General features: G+C 47.3%; 1 protein-coding gene across 1 annotated transcript; it reads left to right on the top strand.

The window, feature by feature from the left end:
* The first annotated feature begins 212 nt into the window (after nucleotides 1-212).
* On the top strand, nucleotides 213-19,703 carry LOC146333777 (uncharacterized). The gene is made up of 4 exons (XM_084825762.1): nucleotides 213-615; nucleotides 5,778-5,856; nucleotides 15,031-15,112; nucleotides 19,125-19,703. The coding sequence occupies exons 1-4, from the start codon at nucleotides 232-234 to the stop codon at nucleotides 19,273-19,275; spliced, it is 696 nt and encodes a 231-aa protein (XP_084681888.1). The 5' UTR covers nucleotides 213-231; the 3' UTR covers nucleotides 19,276-19,703.
* Nucleotides 19,704-22,231: the final 2,528 nt, after the last annotated feature.

Below are 22,231 nucleotides of genomic sequence, written 5' to 3' on the forward strand. Positions count from 1 at the left end.
TGGAGCCGGCGCCAGAATCTTTCACTGCCTTCCAGACACGCAGGGCCAGATCACTTTCGTTTCTCATCCCCTTGCCGGGGCCTTTTCCTCTGAAATGAAATCATGAGAATTCTCCGAAAGGCAGGGAGGAGGGGATGCCAGCAAGGGAGGGACGAGGACACGTGATCAGGCAGCAAGGGGTTTTGCCCTGCACCCTCGGCAGAAAAACTCTTGGTCTGAACTTCTGCTTTGATGGGTGGGCAGACGGCATACGCCCCGTGCCCATCAACCCCAACACGTTCGGAGGGCATCGAGATGTCAGACCAAAGCTGCAATAAGAAGATTATCTGTATCCTGGGCATCCTGAGTATTCTAGTTGTCGTCTTCTTTTCTTTATACCTGGGGCAAGTATTTTCGGGCCAGCCGGCGAAATGCGGAGAGTGCCAGTCGGAGCTCCAGAACCAAACCTCTCAGGCCCAGGCCCGGATCGCGTCCCTCCAGCAGCGCATGGAAGCGCTGTCCAAAGAAGAGGAGGAGACAAGAGCACAAAGCGACAGGCTGTGGGCCCAAGTGGCACATGCCAACCGGAGCGTGGCCGAGATGAAAGGGCACTGGGACTCCTGCCAGAACCAGCTGGTAAAATATTTCTATGCTCTTGACTTAACCTTAGAACGAGAAATTTCGCCAAAGGAAAACACTCACACGCGCGCACGCACACACACAAACCTCTAGCCCAGAGAAGCATTTGTACCACTAACAATGCACATTGACTGCATGATTATTCCACCCTCCCTACAAGGAGATTAGGGCTATGGGTGTGTTTCTTCTACACGCGTGCGCGTGCGCACGCACACACACACACACATTTGATCCTCACAACAACCCTGGGAGGAAGGTTAGGCTGAGAATTAAAGACTGGCCCAAAATGACCCAATGGGATTTGAACGCAGGTCCCCCGACTTTTCGTCGAATGCTGTAACCACTAGGACACGCTGCCCAGTGCTGTTGGTTTGATAGGCAGTTGAGCCAAGAGCCTGTGGGCAAAAGGTTGAAGAAGGGGGAGACACAGGAGAAGTTTCTGGTTTGTTATTTGTTAGAAAACTTTCCAGCCTGCTTGCCTAATCCCCACTGGCTGAGAGCTGAGCTCCACATTAGGGAAAGCTGGTTTATGCTCTTGGGTCAACCTGGGAAATCCTTCCAGATGGTTTGGACTCAAACTCCCATCATCCCCAGTTTGGGCTGTGCTTGCTGGTGTTAAAGATTGAGGATGTCTTCAAAAAGCCACGCTGTAAAAAATGAGTTGTCTTCTGCGGTGGTGTTCGCCTCCCGATTTCATGCCATCCACAAATTGGACAAAGATTCCCTACATCCCCTTCATCAAAGTAATCAATAAAACTGTAACAGATCAAAGTAATGTGGTATAGTGGTTACAGTGTAGAGCCGGGAGATTTGGGGATTTGCAGGCAGTCCCTGACTCTGAGCTTAGCCTACCTTGCTGGGTTGTTGTGAGGCTAAAATGGAGAAAGGAGGACCACGTGAGTTGCCTTGGGCTCCTTGCAAGCAGAAAGGTGGGCAATCAATGCAGTGATAAATAGCAAATCAATTTAAAAATTAAAACAGTGGCATAGTTTAAAAGGCTACATTTAAAAGATGAGTCTTCACACCCTTTCTGAAAGCCAGTGAGTGGGACCCAGAATGTACCCAGGTAAAATTGACCCAGTTCTGGGCCACCACAGAGAAGGCCCTGTCTTTGGTAGATGCAGGATTTACTTCCCTTGTGGACGGGGTACAGAGGGGGCATCCTCTGATGGGCTTAATGTACAGGCAAGTTTTTTCTCATGAGACTCATTTGTGGTTGTGTCTCCAGGAAGTCCTTCATGAACTCCCACTCCTTGACCCATCAATCTAGCCATGGGCCCCTTCCTAGCATTTCTCAGAGCTTCTTAAAATCATCTTTTCTGAAATCCAAGGGACACCCTTGGGCTTTCCATAAATCAGAGATTCCTTCCAGCGTTACATGGTCACTTTCCTCCGAAGTTCCTGCTCCATCCATCTCTTTGGCCAACCCTTCCCTGTTGGCTGGGGTCACATGGAGGAAGAGGAAGTTGTCAGCAAAGGATCTTGGGAATTTGAGGATGAGGCCATGCATTTCTCCCAGCAAATATCAGGGGAGTTGTCATCTCATGTTTCTACTCTTTCTTGCTTCTCTGACACCTTGGTCATTTGTTTCAGGGAACCATGGTGCATTTGAGGGAGGGGAAATTGAAGGAAGGGACAACTTGATGGATGGCATTTGGGGCAGTCTCCTCGAACCTGATGGCTTCCTGATGAGTTGGACTGCAAGTCCCATCATCCTCAGCCAACATGGCACAATGTTGGGAGGGATCGCTAACCCCTCCGAATATTCTTCTGTATTTATTTAATCCGTTTCCTAGCAGCCTTTCAAAGGCCACCATTTTCCCAAGGCAGCTAACAGCAGAAGCAAACATTGCCGTGAAACCATTAAATGTGGACAATTACAAATAAAACCAAGTTGAATAAAGACAATGCAAACATCTCAATAGAATTATATTAAATATGCACCCATTTAAATAAAACCTGGAGTACCAAGCAGAAAATTCAAGTATAATTTTAATGTGTTTTGGATCTTTTTATTCTTTTACTGTTTTATTCCTTGTGTTCACCACTCCAAAATCTGTTCCAGATATGGAGGGCCAGTCCCCACTCAGCCATGGAAGCTCACTGGGTGTCTTTGGGCCTGTCAGAGACTCTCAGCCCAGCCTACCTCACAGGGTTGTTGTTGTGAGGCTAAAATGGAGAGGAGGAGGATAATATAAGCCCTCTTGGGTTCATAGAATCATAGAATAGTAGGGCTGGAAGGGGCCTATAAGACCATCGAGTCCAACCCCCTGCTCCATGCAGGGTTCCTTGCAAGAGGGGGAAAAAGTGGGGTATAAATGCAATAAATAAAATAAACAGTCCTTGCCAAAGATGCAGACAACCTGTGCCATCTGTCTGGTTTGTGCAAAGCACATGTCCAGGCCAAACCTTCTTTATTTGAACCCCTCCTTCCAAGATGGGGCAGAAATTTCACACCTTCGAACCCCAATGCGAAGCGAAACTCATATATCTTTTGAAATTTGGCCTTCTCCAAATTCTGCAATGGAGTCTTCGGGTCAAAAAGAAAAAAGGCATACAAAATGCATGCGTTGTTTATTTATATCATTTATTTAAAACATTTCTTGGCTGCCTTTCAGGGCAGAAACCCTCCCAAGGTGGCTTACGGCAATAAAAAACATGAAAACAGTTTAAATAGTAAAAGCTATAAAAATATAAAATAGCTATAAAAACAACAATAAAACCAGCAGCAACGATAATGGCTACAACAGCAGTCATATCAAGAGAAGACCACAGTAAAATAATGTGTTTTCAGGGCCTTCTTAAAAATAAATCCTGAAATGATGAAGCATGGCAGACCTCCAATGGCAACTTGTTCCAAAGGTGTGGGGCCACTGTAGAGAAGGCTCTCTCACGTGTGATCACCCACCTGACTGCTCTCACTGGTGGGCAAGTGAGAAGGGCCTCTCTTGCTGATCTTCAAGTGCAGGCAGGCGAGTGGGGTGAAAGCAGTCCTTAAGTAACTTGGTCCCAAACCATTTAAGGCTTTAAAGGTCAAAACCAGCACTTTAAATTGGGGTTTAAATTGCATTAGGGAAAATAACAGCCAAAATATATTATATTAGGAAAATTGCTAGTAAAAATGTGTGTTGTTGTTGTTCAGTCGTTCAGTCGTGTCCGACTCTTCCTGACCCCATGGACCATAGCACGCCAGGCCTTCCTGTCCTGCGCTCTCTCCCGGAGCCTGCTCAAGTTCATATTCATTGCATCGGTGACGCTATCTAGCCATCTCATCCTCTGCCGTCCCCTTCTCCTTTGGCCTTCAGTCTTTCCCAGCATCAGGGTCTTTTCCAGAGAGTTTTCTCTTCGCATTAGGTGGCCAAAATATTGGAGCTTCAGCTTCAGTATCTGTCCTTCCAATGAGCACTCAGGGTTGATTTCCTTTAGGATGGACTGATTTGACCTCCTTGCAGTCCAGGGGACTCATAAGAGTCTTCTCCAGCACCACAGTTCGAAAGCATCAATTCTTCGGTACTCAGCCTTCCTTATAGTCCAGCTCTCACAGCCATACATTACTACTGGGAAAACCATAGCTTTGATTAGACGGACCTTTGTCGGCAAGGTGATGTCTCTGCTTCTTACTATGCTGTCTAGGTTGGCCATAGCTTTCCTCCCAAGGAGCAAGCGTCTTTTAATTTCATGGCTACAGTCACCGTCTGCAGTGATCTTGGAGCCCAAGAAAGTAAAATCTGTCACTGCTTCCATTTCTTCCCCTTCTATATGCCAGGAAGTGATGGGGCCAGATGCCATGATCTTACATTAGGCAAAAAAAAGGCATGCAAAACTGCATGTATAAGGAGAAATGTGCTACAGTAATGCTTATGAATTTTCATGCAAACTTTTGTTAAGAAACATCTCGAAAGTCAGAACAAACCAAACTTAAGATTGGAGAAATTCTCAACTGTCAAGATGAACCAAATTTAAGAATGGAAGAATGAGAAACAGAGAGAAACTGAAACTAACAGCTTTATCCATTCCTGGTCATATTGCATGTGAAGTAGGGAGGTACAGATGTTGTTAAATCCATCCCATCTGTATTTTAGGGATTGTCAGGTGTCTTTTATTCTATTGTCTGCTCATTGATGGAATCAGGTATTTAGGGAAGAACCAGAATTTTGATCCAGTGGACCAAGTGTGAATTTGTGCAAATTCTCCCCAAAAGGCAATGGATTCCAGCATTGAGCAGTGGGTTAGACTCGATGGTCTTATAAGCCCCTTCCAAGTTCCAACCCTACCATTCTATGATTCTATGAAAGGTTGGTCCAAGGGGGGCAGGTGGAGCTACGCATTCATTCAGTTTGATGTCAAGCAATGACAAAGAAATGTGTCCCCCGCCCAAGCAATCTGCATCTGAGCCAGGCACTGGCAGAAGGTAGATCCTGTTCAACAGGTAGATCTCTAGATAATCTTTAATAGATTGGCAAGGATTTCCCCCCTACTCAGCACTGGTTAGGCCTCACCTGAAGTACTGTGTCCAGTTCTGAGCACCGCACTTTAAGAAGGACACAGGCAAACTGGAGAGGGCTTAGAGGAGGGCAACGAAGATGATCAGGGGACTGGGAACAAAGCCCTACGAAAAGAGACTGAAAGAACTGGGCATGTTTAGTTTTGAGAAGAGAAGACTGAGGGGAGATATGATAATGCTCTTCAAGGACTTGAAAGGCTGTCACAGAGAGGAAGGCCGGGATCTCTTCTCCATCATCCCAGAGTGCAGGACACGGAATAATGGGCTCAAGTTGCAGGAAGCCAGATTCTGGCTGAACATCAGGAAAAACCTCCTGACTGTTAGAGCAATACAAGTTACCTAGGGAGGTGGTGGGCTCTCCCACGCTGGAGGCCTTCAAGATGAAGCTGGATAGCCACCTGTCAGGGATGCTTTGCCTTGGATTAGGGGGTTGTACTGGATGGTCTTACAGACCCCTTCCAACCCTACTATTCTATGATTCTATGAAAAGTAAAAAGCAGATCTGCAAGTCCATGGAATCCACGGGATTCAGAAAAAGCCAGTCTGCTGCAGAATCTCTGGGTCATTTTCATAGAAATCCAAACTCATTTGAATCCATTGCAAATTTCTCTGATTTGACCTGCCTCTTCTTTCATTTCCTTTTTTCTCTTGCTAGAAAACCTTGGAAAAGAACACCACATCCGAAGTGGAGGAAGCCACCAAACAAGAAGCGGAGAAGCTCAGAGCTACTGAAGGTGAGACAAGCCAAGAGCTGACCTAGATACTGCTTGGGAGATGTGGCACAGATCAGAAGACAGGAACATAGAAGGGAGGAAGATAAGGGGAATTTGGGATCTAATGCACCATGTAATTTGGGATCTAATGCACTGTGGCAGCATTCCCCAGCCAGGTGCCATCCAGCTGTTTGGGACAACAACTCCCAGCATTCCCGACTGTATTATTTTGGGGGGCCTGGTATGCTGAGGTCCCAGTGAAACCAGATTTGAGGGTTGTACAAGTGAAAGAGAGTTAGAGATGCAACACAGTCACCATTTATTGATCACACACAGGGGATTAATGGATGCAGAAAGAAATGCAAAGGTAACTCACCTGTCCCTTCAGCTGACTGAAGCAGACCTCTATCACAGCTGACTGTGCACTCAGGTCCCCCAGCACAGAGGAACCAACAGATTTCTCTAAGCTGGTAGTGCACGTTTTCCCCCGGAGCGAGACCAAATTCATCTGCTCTTAGCATAAGAACATAAGAACATCACTTTATTCTCACAATAACCTTGTGAGGTAGGTTAGGCTCTCAGAGAGATGGATACCAGCCCAACCGCTCAACATATGGAACTGGGTCAGATTCTAAGTCCATGAACCCATTTCCTTTTTTCAGCTGTAGAAAGCAGGACTGAGACCTGGGACATCCTGCATGCAGCAAGAGAAGTAACATTTAAAAGCCATGTTTTCCCTCAATGTTATTTATTTATTTATTTATTTATTTAAAATTTGTTGGTGCTGCAATAAAAATAAAAGCGTCCTGGACCTTGATGCTGTATCAAATTGAGCTTATAATAGATTATTAAATACCAGTGGATCCATTAAGGGTGCTTCTGAATGATAAGAACATCAGAAGAGCCCTGCTGGTTCAGACCAAGGGTCCATCTAGTCCAGCATTCTGTTCACACAGCAGCCAGCCAGCTGCCCACGGGAAACCCACAAGCAGGACACGAATGCAACAGCACTCTCCCACCCATGTTCCCCAGTGACTGGTGTACACAGGCTCACTGCCTCTAGTCCTGGAGGTAGCACAGAGCCATCAAGACTAGTAGCTGTTGATAGCCTTCTCCTCCCCCAGGAATTTGTCCAGCCCACTTTTAAAGCCATCCAAACTGGTGGCCATCACTACTTCCTGTGGTAGCGAGTTCCATAGTTTAACTCTGCGCTGTGTGAAGACATCCTTCCTTTGATCTGTCCTGAATCTCCCACCCATCGGCTTCATGGGAGGACCCCGGGTTCTAGTATTTTGAGAGAGGGAGAAAAATGTCTCTCTCTCCACATTCTCCACACCAGGCATAATTTTGTACACCTCTGTCATGTCTCCCCCAGCCCTCCTTTTTCCAAGCTAAACCCAGCTGTTGTCACCTTCTCTCTATGGGAGATGCTCCAGCTCCTTGATCTTTTGTGTTGCCCTTTTCTGCCCTTTTTCCGACTCGACTATATCTATCTGTCTGTCTATATATATATTAGGTGTGGTGACCAGAACTGGACACAGCATTCCAAGTGTGGCTGCACCCTAGGTTTGTTTAGGGATAGTAGGATATGGGCAGTTTTGTTCTCAGTCCCTTTTCTAATTATGCTCAGCATAATTTGTTTCTCAGGCTGGGAAACAAATCGCCTTCCCTTGGGTCCAAACCTTCCAGCATGGGAGAGGGAGTTCCTCAGCTCTTCTGGGACAGAAAGCACCACACCCTTATCTTCGAGGGGTGAGCTAACTTGGCATAAACCAAGCAGCTGTTGACATATGGTATGGAGCTGTACTTCCTTGATAGCCATTACCTTGTGTGAGAGGCCTGCTTGGCGAACTAGGAAGCTGCTCATTTTACTAGGCTACACAGGTCTCTATGCCCTTGGCATGCTGCCCAGGACATGGCTGAGGAAGCTCACTACAAATCTTTGCCATTCTTCCAGGGCCAAACCCATTACACTCACCATTGGCCATCCCAGCTGGGGCTCGTGGGAGCTGAAGTCCCTCAATTGGGGACAGATGCCCTATGGGAAACAACGGGTTCAGGAAGGGGCTCAAGGCTATTAAAACAAAAAACCACTTGGCTTTTAAAATTGTTGGTATATTTTAAAGGGGGGGGGGGTTGGTTGTTATTTTATTTGTTTATTATTTATTTATATCCCACCTTTCGAATCAGAAATGGTGCTCAAACCAGCTTGCTTATTCTGTTAATGTATTTAATGTTGTTTTTTATTTTCTTTCTTTGATTTATATCCCACCTTTCGGCCAAATCAAAAAACGAAACCCAGTGCTCGAGCCAACTTTATGCCCGTTTTATTCGAGGGTAGTTTTTATTGTCGGAACTTTTTGTAAACCGCCTCGGTCACTTTAGAAAGTCCGTCTCAACGTAAACATTTAAAAAGCATAAACCACCTCGGTTGCTTTAGAAAGTCTGTCTCGATGTAAACATTTAAAAAGCATAAACCACCTCGGTTGCTTTAGAAAGTCCGTCTCGACGTAAACATTGAAAAAGCATAAACCACCTCGGTCGCTTTAGAAAGTCCGTCTCGACGTAAACATTGAAAAAGCATAAACCACCTCGGTCGCTTTAGAAAGTCCGTCTCGACGTAAACATTGAAAAAGCATAAACCACCTCGGTCGCTTTAGAAAGTCCGTCTCGACGTAAACATTGAAAAAGCATAAACCACCTCGGTTGCTTTAGAAAGTCCGTCTCGACGTAAACATTTAAAAAGCATAAATGCTGACAGACAGAAAGACAGACATAAAATCAAGATATAGCATAGTTCCCAGAAGCATTTGCTGACAGAGGTAGCCTTCTAACTCCCCCTGTCAGAATACCCTTGAGAACAATTCTACATTGGGTGACATTTTTCTCCCTCTCTCATAATGCAAAACCCACATGGGGTCATCCCATGAAACTCAATGGGTGGAGATTCTAGGCGGATCACAAGGGGGGCACCTTCCCAGAGCACAGAGTTAAACTATGGAACTTACTACCACCAGATGTAGTGATGGCCACTGATTTGGATGGCTTTCAAAGGGGATCAGAAATCCAAATCCATGGAGGAGAAGGCTATCAATGGCTTCTAGTCCTGATGGCTTCAAGCTACCTCCAGCATCAGAGGTGGTGTACCTATGTACACCAGTTGCTGGGGAACATGGGTGGAGGGTGCTGTTGCATTCCTGTCCTCCTTCTGGGATTCCTGTGGGCAGCTGGCTGGCCACTGGACAGGATACTGGTCTGGAGAGGCCTTTGGTTTGAGCCAGTGAGGCTCTTAGGTTTTCATGAGGTAGCATTGTTCCCAGAGGGCAAGGAGACCCCGATGAAAAAGAGAACACCACCAGATGAATGAAGAGAGTCAAGTGGTCGCTTGGAGAAACAGATAAACTTCCCACCTGCGTTAAAATACATGGTTCAAATCCCTCAGCGGCCATGTCCTTCAAGCAGAGGGAAAAGGCAACCTTTTCGGGGCACCTTTGGCAATGTGAGAAGCTCTCCTGGTCACCCCATAAGATGGCTGCCATGAGAGGCAGGCCAAAAAGACAAGTCACCTGCCCCAAAGACTGAGCAGGAGGCAGACGTGAGGTCTGAACCCCAGCGCACCTGACAATGCCTTTGTTGCAAGACAGCTCAAAGCCCCCATCTCTCTTTTTTTTCTCCCAATCCAGATCACCACCCATAGATCATAGAATCATAGAATAGTAGGGTTGGAAAGGGCCTACAAGGCCATCAACTCCAACCCCCTGCTCAATGCAGGAATCCAAGTCAGAGCATCCCTGACAGGTGGCTGTCCAGCCTCGTCTTGAATGCCTCCAGTGTGGGAGAGCCCCCCGCCTCCCCAGGTAATGGGCTCCATTGTCGTATTGCTCTAACAGTCAGGACGTTTTTCCTGATGTTCAGACGGAATCTGGCTTCCTGTCACTTGAGCCCATGATTCCGTGTCCTGCACTCTGGGATGACCAAGAAGAGATCCTGGCCTTCTTCTCTGTGACAACCTTTCAAGTACTTGAAGAGTGCTATCATATCTCCCCTCAGTCTTCTCAAGGCTCAACATGCCCAGTTCTTTCAGTCTCTCCTTGTAGGGCTTTGTTTCCAGTCCCCTGATCATCTTTGTTGCCCTCCTCTGAACCCTCTCCAGTTTGTCTGCATCCTTCTTCAAGTGTGGTGCCCAGAACTGGACACAGTACTCCAGATGAGGCCTAACCAGTGCTGAGTAGAGGGGAACTAGTACTTCCCGGGATTTGGAAGCTATGCTTCTATGAATGCAGCCCAAAAGAGCATTTGTCTTTTTTGCAGCCACATCACATTGTTGGCTCATATTCAGCTTGTGATCGACAACAATTCCAAGATCTTTCTCGCTTGTAGTGTTGTTGAGCCACATATCCCCCATCTTGTAACTGTGCATTTGGTTTCTTTTTCCGAGGTGCAGAATTTGGCATTGATCCCTATTAAATGTCATTCTGTTGTTTTCTGCCCAGCACTCCAGTCTATCCAGATCACTTTGAATTTTGTTTCTGTCTTCCAAAGTATTAGCTATCCCACCCAATTTTGTGTCATCTGCAAATTTTATCAGCATTCCCTGCACCTCCTCCTCCAAGTCATTCATAAAAATGTTGAAGAGCACTGGGCCCAGGACTGAGCCCTGCGGTACCCCACTTGTTACCTCTCCCCAGTTTGAGAAGGTCCCATTGATATGCACTCTTTGAGTCCGACTCTATAGCCAACTGTGGATCCACATGATCGTTGTGTCATCTAGCCCACTTTGAGCTAGTTTGCTCATCAGGATATCATGGGGCACTTTGTCAAAAGCTTTGCTGAAGTCGAGGTATATGATGTCTACAGCATTCCCACGGTCCACAAGGGAGGTGACTTGATCAAAAAATGAGATCAGATTTGTCTGGCAGGACTTGTTTTTGACAAATCCATGTTGGCTTCGAGGAATCACGGCATTGTTGTCAAGGTGCTTCCAGATGGATTGCTTTATCATCTGCTCCAGAATTTTCCCAGGGACTGATGTCAGACTGACTGGTCTGTAGTTCCCAGGTTCCTCCTTTTTACCCTTTTTGAAGATAGGGACAACATTAGCCCTCCTCCAGTCATCTGGCACTTCACCCGTCCTCCATGATTTCTCAAAGATAAAAGGCAGCGGTTCTGAGAGTTCTTCTGCCAGTTCCTTTATTACTCTAGGATGCAATTCATCTGGCCCTGGAGATTTGAACTCATTCCAAGTAGTTTGGTGTTCCTTGACCATATGCCTATCGATCTCAAGCTGCAATCCTGCCCCTTCAGCCTGTACTTCGCCTTTGCCAGGGGCCTCATAGACCCTCTTTTGGGAGAAGACTGAGCCAAAGTAGGAATTGAGCACCTCTGCCTTTTCTTTGTCATCTGTTATCGTTTTGCCATCCTTATTTAATAGCTGAACACCATTTCTTTCCTCTGCCTTTTACTATGCACGTAGCTGAAGAAAGCCTTTTTGGTGTTTTTAACATCCGTTGCTAACCTCAGCTCGTTCTCAGCTTTAGCCTTCCTGACGCCATCCCTGCAATTCTGTGCTACCTGCCTGTACCCTTCCTTTGTTACTTGGCCTTCTTTCCACTTCCTATATGTGTCCTTTTTTGTTTTCAGGTCATCGCTAAGCTTTTTGTGAAGCCACATTAGCTTCTTCTGTTGTCTTCCACCTTTTCTTCTTGTTGGAATTGTTTGTAATTGTGCCTTGAGAATTTCCTTTTTTAAAAGCTCCCACCCATCTTGGACTCCTTTTCTCATTAGAGTCGCTTGCTAGGGGACCTTAGTGATCTTTGCTCTGAGTTAATTAAAATCAGTTTTCCTAAAATCCAGGGTACACGTTTGACTACACTCGGCTTTTGCTTCCCTTAGAACCAAGAACTCAAGTACAACATGGTCACTTTCCCCCAGAGTTCCTGTAACTGCTACTTCATCTACTAAGTCATCTCTGTTGGTTAGGATCAAGCCAAGGATAGCCGATCCTCTAGTTCCTTCTCTACTTTCTGTAGGAGGAAGTTATCTGACACACAAGTCAGGAATTTCCTGGAGGGGCCATGTTTTGCAAAATTGGTCCCCCAACAAATATCAGGGAAATTGAAGTCCCCCATTACTACTACATCATGCTTCCTTAAAACTTTGGCTATTTGCTTTCCAAAAGTTTCATCCTCGTCTTCTCCTTGGTTGGGTGGCCGGTAGTAGACTCCGACCACCAGGTTCCTTTTATTCTTTGCTCCATTTATTTTAACCCAGATGCTCTCGATGGGGCTACCAAGCTCCTCCTCCTGTATTTCTGTGCAGAGATATGTATTTTTCACATACGGTGCAACCCCACCTCCCTTTCTGTTCCTCTTGTTCTTTTTGAACAAGTTACATCCTTCAATTGCTGTATTCCAGTCATGAGAGTCATCCCACCAAGTCTCAGTTACACTATCAAGTCATAATTTCCCTCTTGTATTAAGAGTTCAAGTTCATTCTGTTTGTTTCCCATACTCTGGGCATTAGTGTATAGACATCGAAGACCATGTGCTTCATAGACTGGCTTTCTTCCTATATGTGTCTGGAGACTATTATTGGGCACTATTAGAGCTGTTCTGGCCGTTGCTGTGCATGAGCCTACGTCCATGGTTACCCCCAACATCACATCTCCCTCCACCGTAGGATTCGGTTTAAAGCCCTCCTGATGAAGTTCCTCATGCTGTGGCCAAACACATTCTTCCCATCCTTTGTGAGGTGCAACCCGTCCCTAGCCAACAGCCCATCTTCCAGGAAGTATAGGCCGTGGTCCCAGAATCCAAATCCCTTGCGCCGGCACCACCTTCATAGCCAGTCATTCACCCGGAGTTTTTTTCTTTCCCTTTCCATCCCTCTTCTAACTACTGGAAGGATGGATGAGAAAACTATCTGGGCCCCAAAGTTCTTGAGTTTCCTGGCCAAAGCTTCAAAGTCTGACGTGATCTCTTCGTACCTCTGCTTGGCAGTATCATTTGTTCCCACATGGATGAGAAGAAAGGGATACCTGTCAGTGGGCTTTATGAGTGCAGGCAACCTTTCAGTCACGTCTCTAATCTGTCCTCCCGGGAGACAGCATACCTGGCAAGTCCACGGGTCTTCGCAACATACTTGGGTCTCGATCCCACGCAACAAGGAGCCTCCCACTACTACTACTGTTCTCTTCTTGTTGTAGGCCTGGGTTTCATCACCTTTGCTTGACTGACCTTCAGCCTCTTGCTCACTCTCATGCAGGGTCCCATGATTCTTCCTGTGCAGGCTGCCCTCCAGTCTCATCCTCAAGTACCTGGAATCAGTTCCACAGCTCCACTGCTTCCACTGGTGCAGAGTTGCGTCTAGTTTTTCTTCTCCTGTCACCCTTTTCCAAGGAGTATCTTCTCCTGCATTTTTCCTCACCTCAGCATTTCCCACTGCCTCATCTTGCTGTTTCTCTTCAAGCTTCTGTACTTCGCTTTGCTGCTGTAGTTCCAACGTTCTGTCCAGGAACTCTTCGTGTTCTCTTATTCCCCGGAGGATCGACAGTCGCCGCTCCAGTCCTCTTACTTTCTCTTCCAGCAGCATGATCAACTTGCACTTGTTGCAGGTGTAGGCCATGTTGTTCTCAGGCAAGAAAACTAACATTGCACACACCTTGCAGGTCACCACCACTGGAGAGTCTTGGCCTTCCATAGCCTCTTTTCCCTTTTTGTGTCTAGCTTTCTGATTGTTCTAGACTAGCCTATGCCTGCTCCTCTACTCAGCAGAGGTTAAAAGCAGAGTCCCACTGGTGTGGAAGTGTGTGTTGCAAGAAAAATAATTTTAAAAAGAAATGTTAGGGGCCTCCCCCTCGACCTCCCCTGCCAAACTCCCCTGGCCAATTTCTGGTTGCTCGCTCTCTGGGAGCTTGCTTGCTTCTGTAGTCCCTGGACCAGCTGGAGCAGCTTCCTCTGCTCTGCTCTGCTCTGCTCTGCTCAGCTGGGAGGCGGGAAACAGATGGAAGCTTCCCGCCCACAGCTGCTAGGAGTACTCAGGCCAAACCCCCAATTCAGTTGGAGCTCTCAGGAGCACCTGGTGAGCTCACAGCCACTCAGAAGGATAAAGGGCAGCCCCCTGGGCTTCCTGCAGCCCACTTACCTCTTTGCCTCTGTCTTCTTTGTCTCTTCTACCACTTCAACTCCCCTGGCCAACTCCTGTTTGCTTCCCCTGTCCGCTCGCTCTGGTTGCTCGCGCTCTGGGAGCTTGCTTGCTTCTGTAGTCCCTGGACCAGCTGGAGCAGCTTCCTCTGCTCTGCTCTGCTCTGCTCTGCTCCGCTCAGCTGGGAGGCAGGAAACAGACCAATACTCTCTCTTTCTCCGTCTCTCTGTCTTTCTCTCATGCACAAGCACCATGTATCCATGCTTCCTGCAGTCTTCTCCAACCACCCCCCACCCAGCTGGGTTACTGCTGCTTTCCCGAGTCCCCCATAGCTCTCCCTCAGCCCCTGATGCTCTCTTTATCCCACCCACCCAGCTTAACTGTCAAAAGTGACACAGGTCCCTTTTTCTCCCCACCCCATCTCCCCTTTCATTTTCTTGTGTTGGTGCGGTGCTGAGTAACCCTTGGCCTGCAGCTGCCCGCCATCTTTCTTTCCTCTGCACGTCTCTGAGCCCATGTGGCCCAGAGGGGTTCATGGGAAATGAAGATGGCAGCTGGTCAGAAAATGGGTAACTTTTTCTTAAAAACGTGGAAGAGGGTAGGACCTGATGGTCCTAGAGGCCCCTTCCAACCCTACTATTCTATGAGTTACTGTCTACCTTGGTGTCCTGTGGGTACCCCATTGTCTGTCCCCACCTTAAAGGTAACACCCCCTCCCCTCCAAAAACTCTCAGCCCTTGACCAGCCACCCCCTGAAAGCTACCAAAAAGTTCCCCACTTTTGGGGGGAACAAGTTGGTTCCCTGAAAATTGGGGGAGGGGGTTTGAGATTCAGCCCAGTCCCTGCTTGGATAAAAATGGAAGACAACTGGAAGGTGAGTTCTAGTGGGGAGAGGGGAAACAATTGTATTTGGTATAAAGAGGGGAATATTGGGGGCAATTGTCCAGGTGAAATGACTGCTCAAAAATCTGACTTGAGAGGGTTCCACCCTGAGAGGTGGGAGAGAAATATTTTTAGACAGACAGATAACTGGCTCTCTGTATCTTTTTGTAGAGGAAGTGAGACAGCTGAAGCAGCAACTCAACCTCAAAACACAGGAACTGAAGGGCACCCAGCACAAGAACCAGAAGCAACAGTAAGAATGGCAGCTTCAAACCCAGTGTGCTCGTGTCCGTTTGGGGAAGGACATGAGCATTTCCTGGCTGGATTCAATCCAAAGTCCACTGGGCATCCTGTTTACAGCAGCAGCTGAGCCAGATGCTTCCAGGACACCCCTGGCCAGGGCAAAGAGGAGACATAGGAAGGTGTCTTATACTAAGTCAGACCATCTAGCCCAATACTGTCAACACAGGCAATGTCTCTCCAGGGTTTTGGGCAGGATTCTTTCCTTGCCCTACCTGGAGAAGCCAGGGATTGAACCTGGGACCTTTTGCATGCAAAGCATGGGCTATGTCACACTGAGCTATGGCCCCTCCCACCTCCACCCCAGATTTCTTTTGTCTTTAGCATCTGGTATTCCAAAGAACCTTGCATCTCTGTGGGGAGGTTCCATCCTTCGCTATTATTGATTTATTTTATTTTATTTATCGCATTTATATCCCACCTTTTTTCCTCCTTAAGGAACCCAAGGCGGCTTACATTATCCTCCTCTCCATTTTATCCTCACAGCAACAACCCTGTGAGGTAGGCTGGGCTGAGAGTCTGTGACGGACCCAAAGTCACCCAGTGAGATTTCATGGCCGAGTGGGGACTTGAACCTAGATCTCCCGGCTCCCAGTCCAACACTCTAGCCACTCTGTGTTTTTATCTTGCTCCTCAGCCGAAAAAGGTTATCAGTCAGTTAAACAAAATGGCCTGCAGTCTTACAATCTAAAAAGACATGACATACAAGGAAAAAGGGATGTGGGGGGAAGAGGAAAAAAACCACAGTCTTCCCCTCTCATCATAGAATCATAGAATCATAGAATAGTCCGGTTGGAAGGGGCCTACAAGACCCTCAAGTCCAACCCCCTGCTCAGTGCAGGAATTCAAGTCAGAGCATTCCTCAGATCATCTCCCTCTGCACAGCCTGCGGTAAGATAGTTGTGGCTATTTGCCGTCGAGAGAGCGATCCTATCATCCCAGGGAGGGCATCCCAGGGAACATAGGATTGTTCAGAGTCCCCATCCCAGGGTTGTAGACCAGGGATCTACCACACTTTAAGAAGGATGCAGACAAGCTGGAGATGATTCAGAGGACAAAAATGACCAGGGGACTGGAAACAAGGCCCTGTGAGGAGATACTGAGAGAACTGGGCATGTTTAGCCCTGAGAAGAGAAGACTGAGGGGAGATAGGATAGCGCTCTTCAAGGACTTGAAAGGTTGTCACAAAGAGGAAGGCCGGGATCTCTTCCCAATCAGCCCAGAGTGCAGGACACAGAAGAATGGGCTCAAGTTACAGAGAGCCAGATTCTGGCTGAACATTGGGGAAAATGTCCTGACTGTTAGAGCAATACGACAATGGAATCAATTGCCCAGGGAGGCGGTGGGCTCTCCCACACTGGTGGCCTTCAAGACGAGGCTCGACAGCCGTCTGTCAGGGATGCTTTGACCTGGATTCCTGCATTGAGCAGAGGTTGGACTCGGTGGTCTTATAGGCCCCTTCCAACCCTACTATTCTATGATTCTATGATTCTGTGATCACCACCGTTGTGCCCCAACGGGTGCCCAATGTGGTGCCCACAGGCGCCCAATATCTCCTGCCATTTTTTAAATATACATACATGAATTTGTATGAAATGCAATCAACTTTCTAACAATTATACATAGGCTTCAACAAAAGTGAACCAAACATCCAAATAAGTACCCATTTGAAGGTGGCGTCTATACGTCACCCTTTCAAATACTGAAAACATTGTAGTGTCCTCAGTCCATCGCATTTTAGGAGGTGAGCATTTATCTTTCTCCCTGAAAGACCAGATGCACCTCCATTTCAGGAGCAAGCCTCATTGAGCACAATGGGAGTTACTTCCGAGTAGACACACATAGGCTTGTGCTGGGAAGAGTGGGGGGAGACACAGAGATGGGAAACCAGCCCCCTTTCTAACTGCAGAATATCTATATGGAAGGTGTGAAGGTGTGAAGTCGTTACTTCCTAAGGCAATAAACCAAACAACAGAGAATTGGAGCCTCAAGATCGCGCTTTACAGCATTTAGGGAGTTTGTACTTTAAACTGTGCCATTTCAATTGAGGGGGATCTCTGTAAGGTCTGATGTGGGCATTCAGGGGACAAATCTCATCAACCACAAGGGGAGCTACCTCTGAGGAGACACCCATGGGTTTGTTGTGGGAAAGAGAGCAGAAAACACAAAGACGGAAACTGGCCCCCATTTGAACCTGCAGGATCTCTATTAAACCAAACAATGGAGAATCAGAGCCTCGAGATCGCGCTTTACCACACTTAAGGAATTGGGCTTTAAACTGTGCCATGTCTATTGAGGGGGATCTCTGTAAGTTCTGATGTGAGCATTCAGGGGACGAGCCTCGTTGAGCCCAATGGGAGTTACTTCTGAGTAGACACTAATGGGTTTGTGCAGGGACGGGAAACACACAGGAAACACCTGTTGACCAGGGTTATGGTGAAACACAGCCCCCTGGGCAGGGCCAGCGTACCCGGGGTCAGTGCAGGGGTTGGGGCACACAGCAACCATACCGGGGAGAACCCGACTCAAGGAAAAGAATCGGACTTTCAGCAGTCTCAGGAAATCCGGGTTTTCCCTGATAAGCTCCAGGGTAGCTGCTGGATGGCCACAACATCATGTATCTCTAACAACCTCAACATACAGCCAGCTCGGAGTAAATCACTCATGGAGACACCCCCCAAGAGATGTTGCAGTCTCCAATAGACACCAAGCAAACGTTTTTGCTGAATAAGTCGCAGCCTAAGATCCAGAGATGTGACAGGTAGAGACGCCAAAGCAGCGATCCGCTGATCAAGCATTTTGTGGTGGTGCCCACAGCAATTTCTCAAATTCCCAAATGTGCCCATGGGTCCAAACAGGTTGGGGAGCCCTGCTGGAGACATTGCTATGTCTTCTGGGGTTATGATCCCCTTCGCCCAACCCTCATAGCTCGCATGGAAAGTACCTTGCTGGCTGCATCCCGAGGTTGCAAATGGAGCCTTGGAGAGAGGGGAAAGGGAGCATTCCAGTGGGTGGGGAGGGGAGGGGAGGGGAGAGGAGAGGAGAGGCTGATACAAGAAGTCCTATGGCCTCTTCAGCCCCACCCCAGACCCAGCCAGCATGCCTCCTCTAGACAGGCTCAAAGGCCCATCTAGAGGGAAAAAAGTACAAAGGAGGTACAAAGGTTCCTCAAGTGACAGGAAGCGAGATTCCGGCTGAACATCAGGAAAAGCTTCCTGACTGTTAGAGCAATACGACAGTGGAACCAGTTACCTGGGGAGGCGGTGGGCTCTCCCACACTGGAGGCCTTCAAGACGAGGCTGGAGAGCCACCTGTCAGGGATGCTTTGACTTAGATTCCTGCATTAAACAGGGGGTTGGACTCGATGGTCTTACAGGCCCCTTCCAACCCTACTATTCTATGATTCTATGAAAAGTCACATTATAGACGACGACTATAAACCTAAATATATTAACATTAATACCATACTATCCCGAATTCTAGGTACACTGGTTGCCCTGATGGTGTGAGACAGATAGCCACCATCTTTGGAAGCTGGTTCCAAAACTAGGGATGTATGAGAAATTCATTTTGGTTTGGTTTCGATCAGGATTTGCCTTGTTCGCACCTTCTGAACTAAACCCTGACTGACGATAAGAACAGCCCTACTGGATCAGAGCAAAGGGTCGCCTAACCAGCATCTTGGGTTGTATCCAATGGTACTTCTACACAGAGTAGATCCATGGAAGTAAACGGGCCTACGTAGGACTCCCATTGGATACTGCCCCTTGGTTCCAGAATGGTCAGGACATTCACCCAATGATCCGAAGCATTGGACAATTTCCCCCCGGAGCGATGGATCTGCCATCTTTTCTGCTCTAACCAGACTCTGTGTGTTGCTGGGGAAGGAGGTTTAATGGAAGCCATTCAATCATCCCATTGCAATATGTACTCCTTCCCCTAAAATTGTTTTTTTCTTCCCGCAGGGAAAAATGCCAAGCAGACATCCAACAGCTGAAGGATGAACTCAAAAAGCAGCAGGAGTCGAAAAATTCTGCTGGGGGCTCTCTCAGAGGTCTCATCACAGCCCTGTTCCCGCTCATCTTTAGTGGACTTTTCTTCCTCCTCTTCCTGTAGCCTGTTCAGAGTTGCACGCCATCTAAGGACAAAAAAAGATTTGTCCTTTCCTGCTTCATCTGCATCTGCATCTGTCATCCACTCATTGATTAATCACATTCTTCTTTTTTAGGAATGTATATTGTTTGTGTCAGAAGGTGCACAATTCCACAAATGCGCACTTCCAAAATTGTGCATGTGCTCAGTTGCGCATCTATGCGTAGGCCCAAATCCAGCCTGCCCGCAATCTGCATTTTCATGCTTTAGCCCAGCAGGGGAAAAGAGCATTTGGGGTTGGTGTTTTGTTTTAAAAATGTATTAAAAATATATTATAGAATATATTAGCATCCTTTCCAGCAACTTCTGTATTTTTGTTGAGCTAAATTTGTGTGCAATTCTAGAAAGTAAAAAAAAAAAAAGTTCTGCAAGTACGTGGAAACCACACGATTTGGAAAACAGCCAGTCCGATTGATAGAAATCCAAACTCCTTTGGAGCTGTTGCAGCTTTCTCCAACATCCAAATGGGACCCAAGTTCCTGCAGACACCTCTCTTTGTGCTTACCAGGCTCCCTGCTTCTGTTGTTTTTTATTTTACTTTATTTAGGTATTTGCTTTTTTTAAACTAGGTTAAAGTTTTTAACTAGGAAGCTGGCATGCTGCAAAGTGATTTCCCAGAATGCCTCTGGGCCCCTTGTGGCATTCTCACAAAATTAAAATCTCAAGTGGCTGCAACCCAGGATAAAAAAAGAAAAAGGGAGTGTCCTGGGAGACTAGACTAGAGAAGGAATCAAGGAAGGGGTTCCTTTCCTGTGTATGTGTGTTACATTTGGGTGAGGTGGGGTAGATGTTTGCCCTATGTGCTTGTGTTTCTCTGAGCATCACCAGTTTGACTTTTGTGAAATGAGTACTCTGTGTGTGCGCGCACGCGTGTGTGTGTGTGCGCGCGTGCACACTTTGTGGGGGGAAATATCTGATTTGGCATTTGGAGCTCATTCATTTATTTATTACATTTATATCCCATTTTTTCCTCTTTAAGGAACCCAAGGCGGCGTACATAATCCTCCTCCTCTCCATTTTAGCCTCACAACAACAACCCTGCGAGGTAGGTTGGGCTGAGAGGCTGTGACTGGCCCAAAGTCAGCCAGTGAGCTTCCATGGCTGAGTGGGGATTCAAACTCAGATCTCCCGGCTCCCAGTCCAACACTCTCGCCACTCCGCCACACTGGCTCTGGTAGTTCCTGAAACCCAAGTGACTTACCTCTGAGCCTCATCAGTTTTGCCTTCTGGAAAATGGGTGCTGCTCCAGAAAAATACAGGATAAAAAGAAGGGTTTTGTGTTTCGGAACTCGCACCCCCCTTCTGTACTTGGGTTCTCAGGCAAATTACTTCGCTTTTAGTCTCATGAATTTGCTTTTGGGGATTTGGGGGTGGGGATGAGTGTGTGTGTGTGTGTGTGTGTGTATGAGAGAGAGAGAGAGAGAGAGAGAGAGACCCTGCCCCCCCCCACGGATGTCAAAATCAGCAAAACTCGAGCTCGTCCAAAGTTCTTCAAATTCCATCTCGAAGTTCGCTCCAACTTGAGTCTGTACCAGCTTTGCTTGTTTGCTTTTCATGTGAAAATACATGTGCCTTTTCATGTCCATTTTTCCAAGTGAAAAATGGTCCCACAGGGCTCTATTTTATCCCCCGTGCTGTTTAACATCTACATGAAACCGCTGGGGGAGGTTATCCGGAGGGGTGGGCTGAGGTGCCATCAATATGCGGATGACGCCCAGCTCTACCTCTCTTTCTCATCAAACCCAGGTGAGGCAGTGGCTGTTCTGAATCAGGGCCTGGGCACGGTAATGGACTGGATGAGGGCCAATAAACTGAAACTCAATCCAGACAAGATGGAGGTCCTGTTAGTGGGTGGTTCGTCTGCCCGGCTAGGTGATATTCAGCCTGTTCTGGAGGGGGTTGCACTCCCCCTAAAGGATCAGGTTCGTAGTTTGGGGGTGCTCTTGGATCCAGAACTGTCACTTGAGGCACAGGGGAACTCAGTGGCACGGAGCACTTTTTATCAGCTTAGGCTGGTATACCAGCTACGCCCTTATCTGGACAGACAGAGCCTAGCTACAGTTCTCCATGCTCTGATAACTTCTCGTCTGGATTACTGCAATGCGTTATAAGTGGGGCTGCCTTTGAAAACGGTCCGGAAACTTCAGCTGGTCCAAAATAGGGCAGCAAGATTGTTAACAGGGACTGGCCTGCGAGCTCATATTACGCCAGTACTTTTCCAGCTGCACTGGCTGCCAGTCCATTTCCAAGCCCGATTCAAAGTGCTGGTATTAACATTCAAAGCCCTTAATGGCTTGGGGCCAGGCTATCTGAAGGATGGCCTCCTCCCATATGTGCCTGCCCGGACCTTAAGATCCTCGTCAGCGGCCCTCCTCCATGAGCCCCTGCCAAAGGAAGTGAGGCAGGGGGCTACTAGGAGGAGGGGTTTTTCTGCTGTGGCACCCTGGCTCTGGAATGAGCTCCCTGGTGAGGTTCGCCTGGCACCTACATTGTATTCCTTTCGGCGCCAGGTGAAGACCTTTTTATTTTCCCAGGCATTTTAGCTTTCTAAACTTTTAGCTTTGCTGTTTTAAATCTGTATTTTAAACTCCTGCACTGCTGCTAGGTTTTATTGTGGTTGTGTAGCAGCCATATCGGGGGTCAGACTAAGTAGCCTCATGCAGTCTCATGCTTCATGTTCTTGCTGAGCTCTTTCTCCCTTGAATATATTGTTGTAAGCTGACGAGACACAGGAATTCCTTGTCTTGTCAAAGGTCATACAATTGTATATCTTGTTCTCTGCTGTTCTCTCCTTATCATGGCTACCCTATAACCCAGTTCTTGTATTATAAACAATGGTGCTGGGAGAAGAAATGTTGAGGACTGCAACCCCACGCGGGAGGGGGAGGAGGAGCCATTTCCTATGTGTCACAATGTCTAT

This window comes from Heloderma suspectum, chromosome Z (assembly GCF_057233095.1).
Source record: "Heloderma suspectum isolate Gila_16-S chromosome Z, 16-S_ref, whole genome shotgun sequence".
Taxonomy (NCBI): Eukaryota; Metazoa; Chordata; class Lepidosauria; order Squamata; family Helodermatidae; genus Heloderma; species Heloderma suspectum.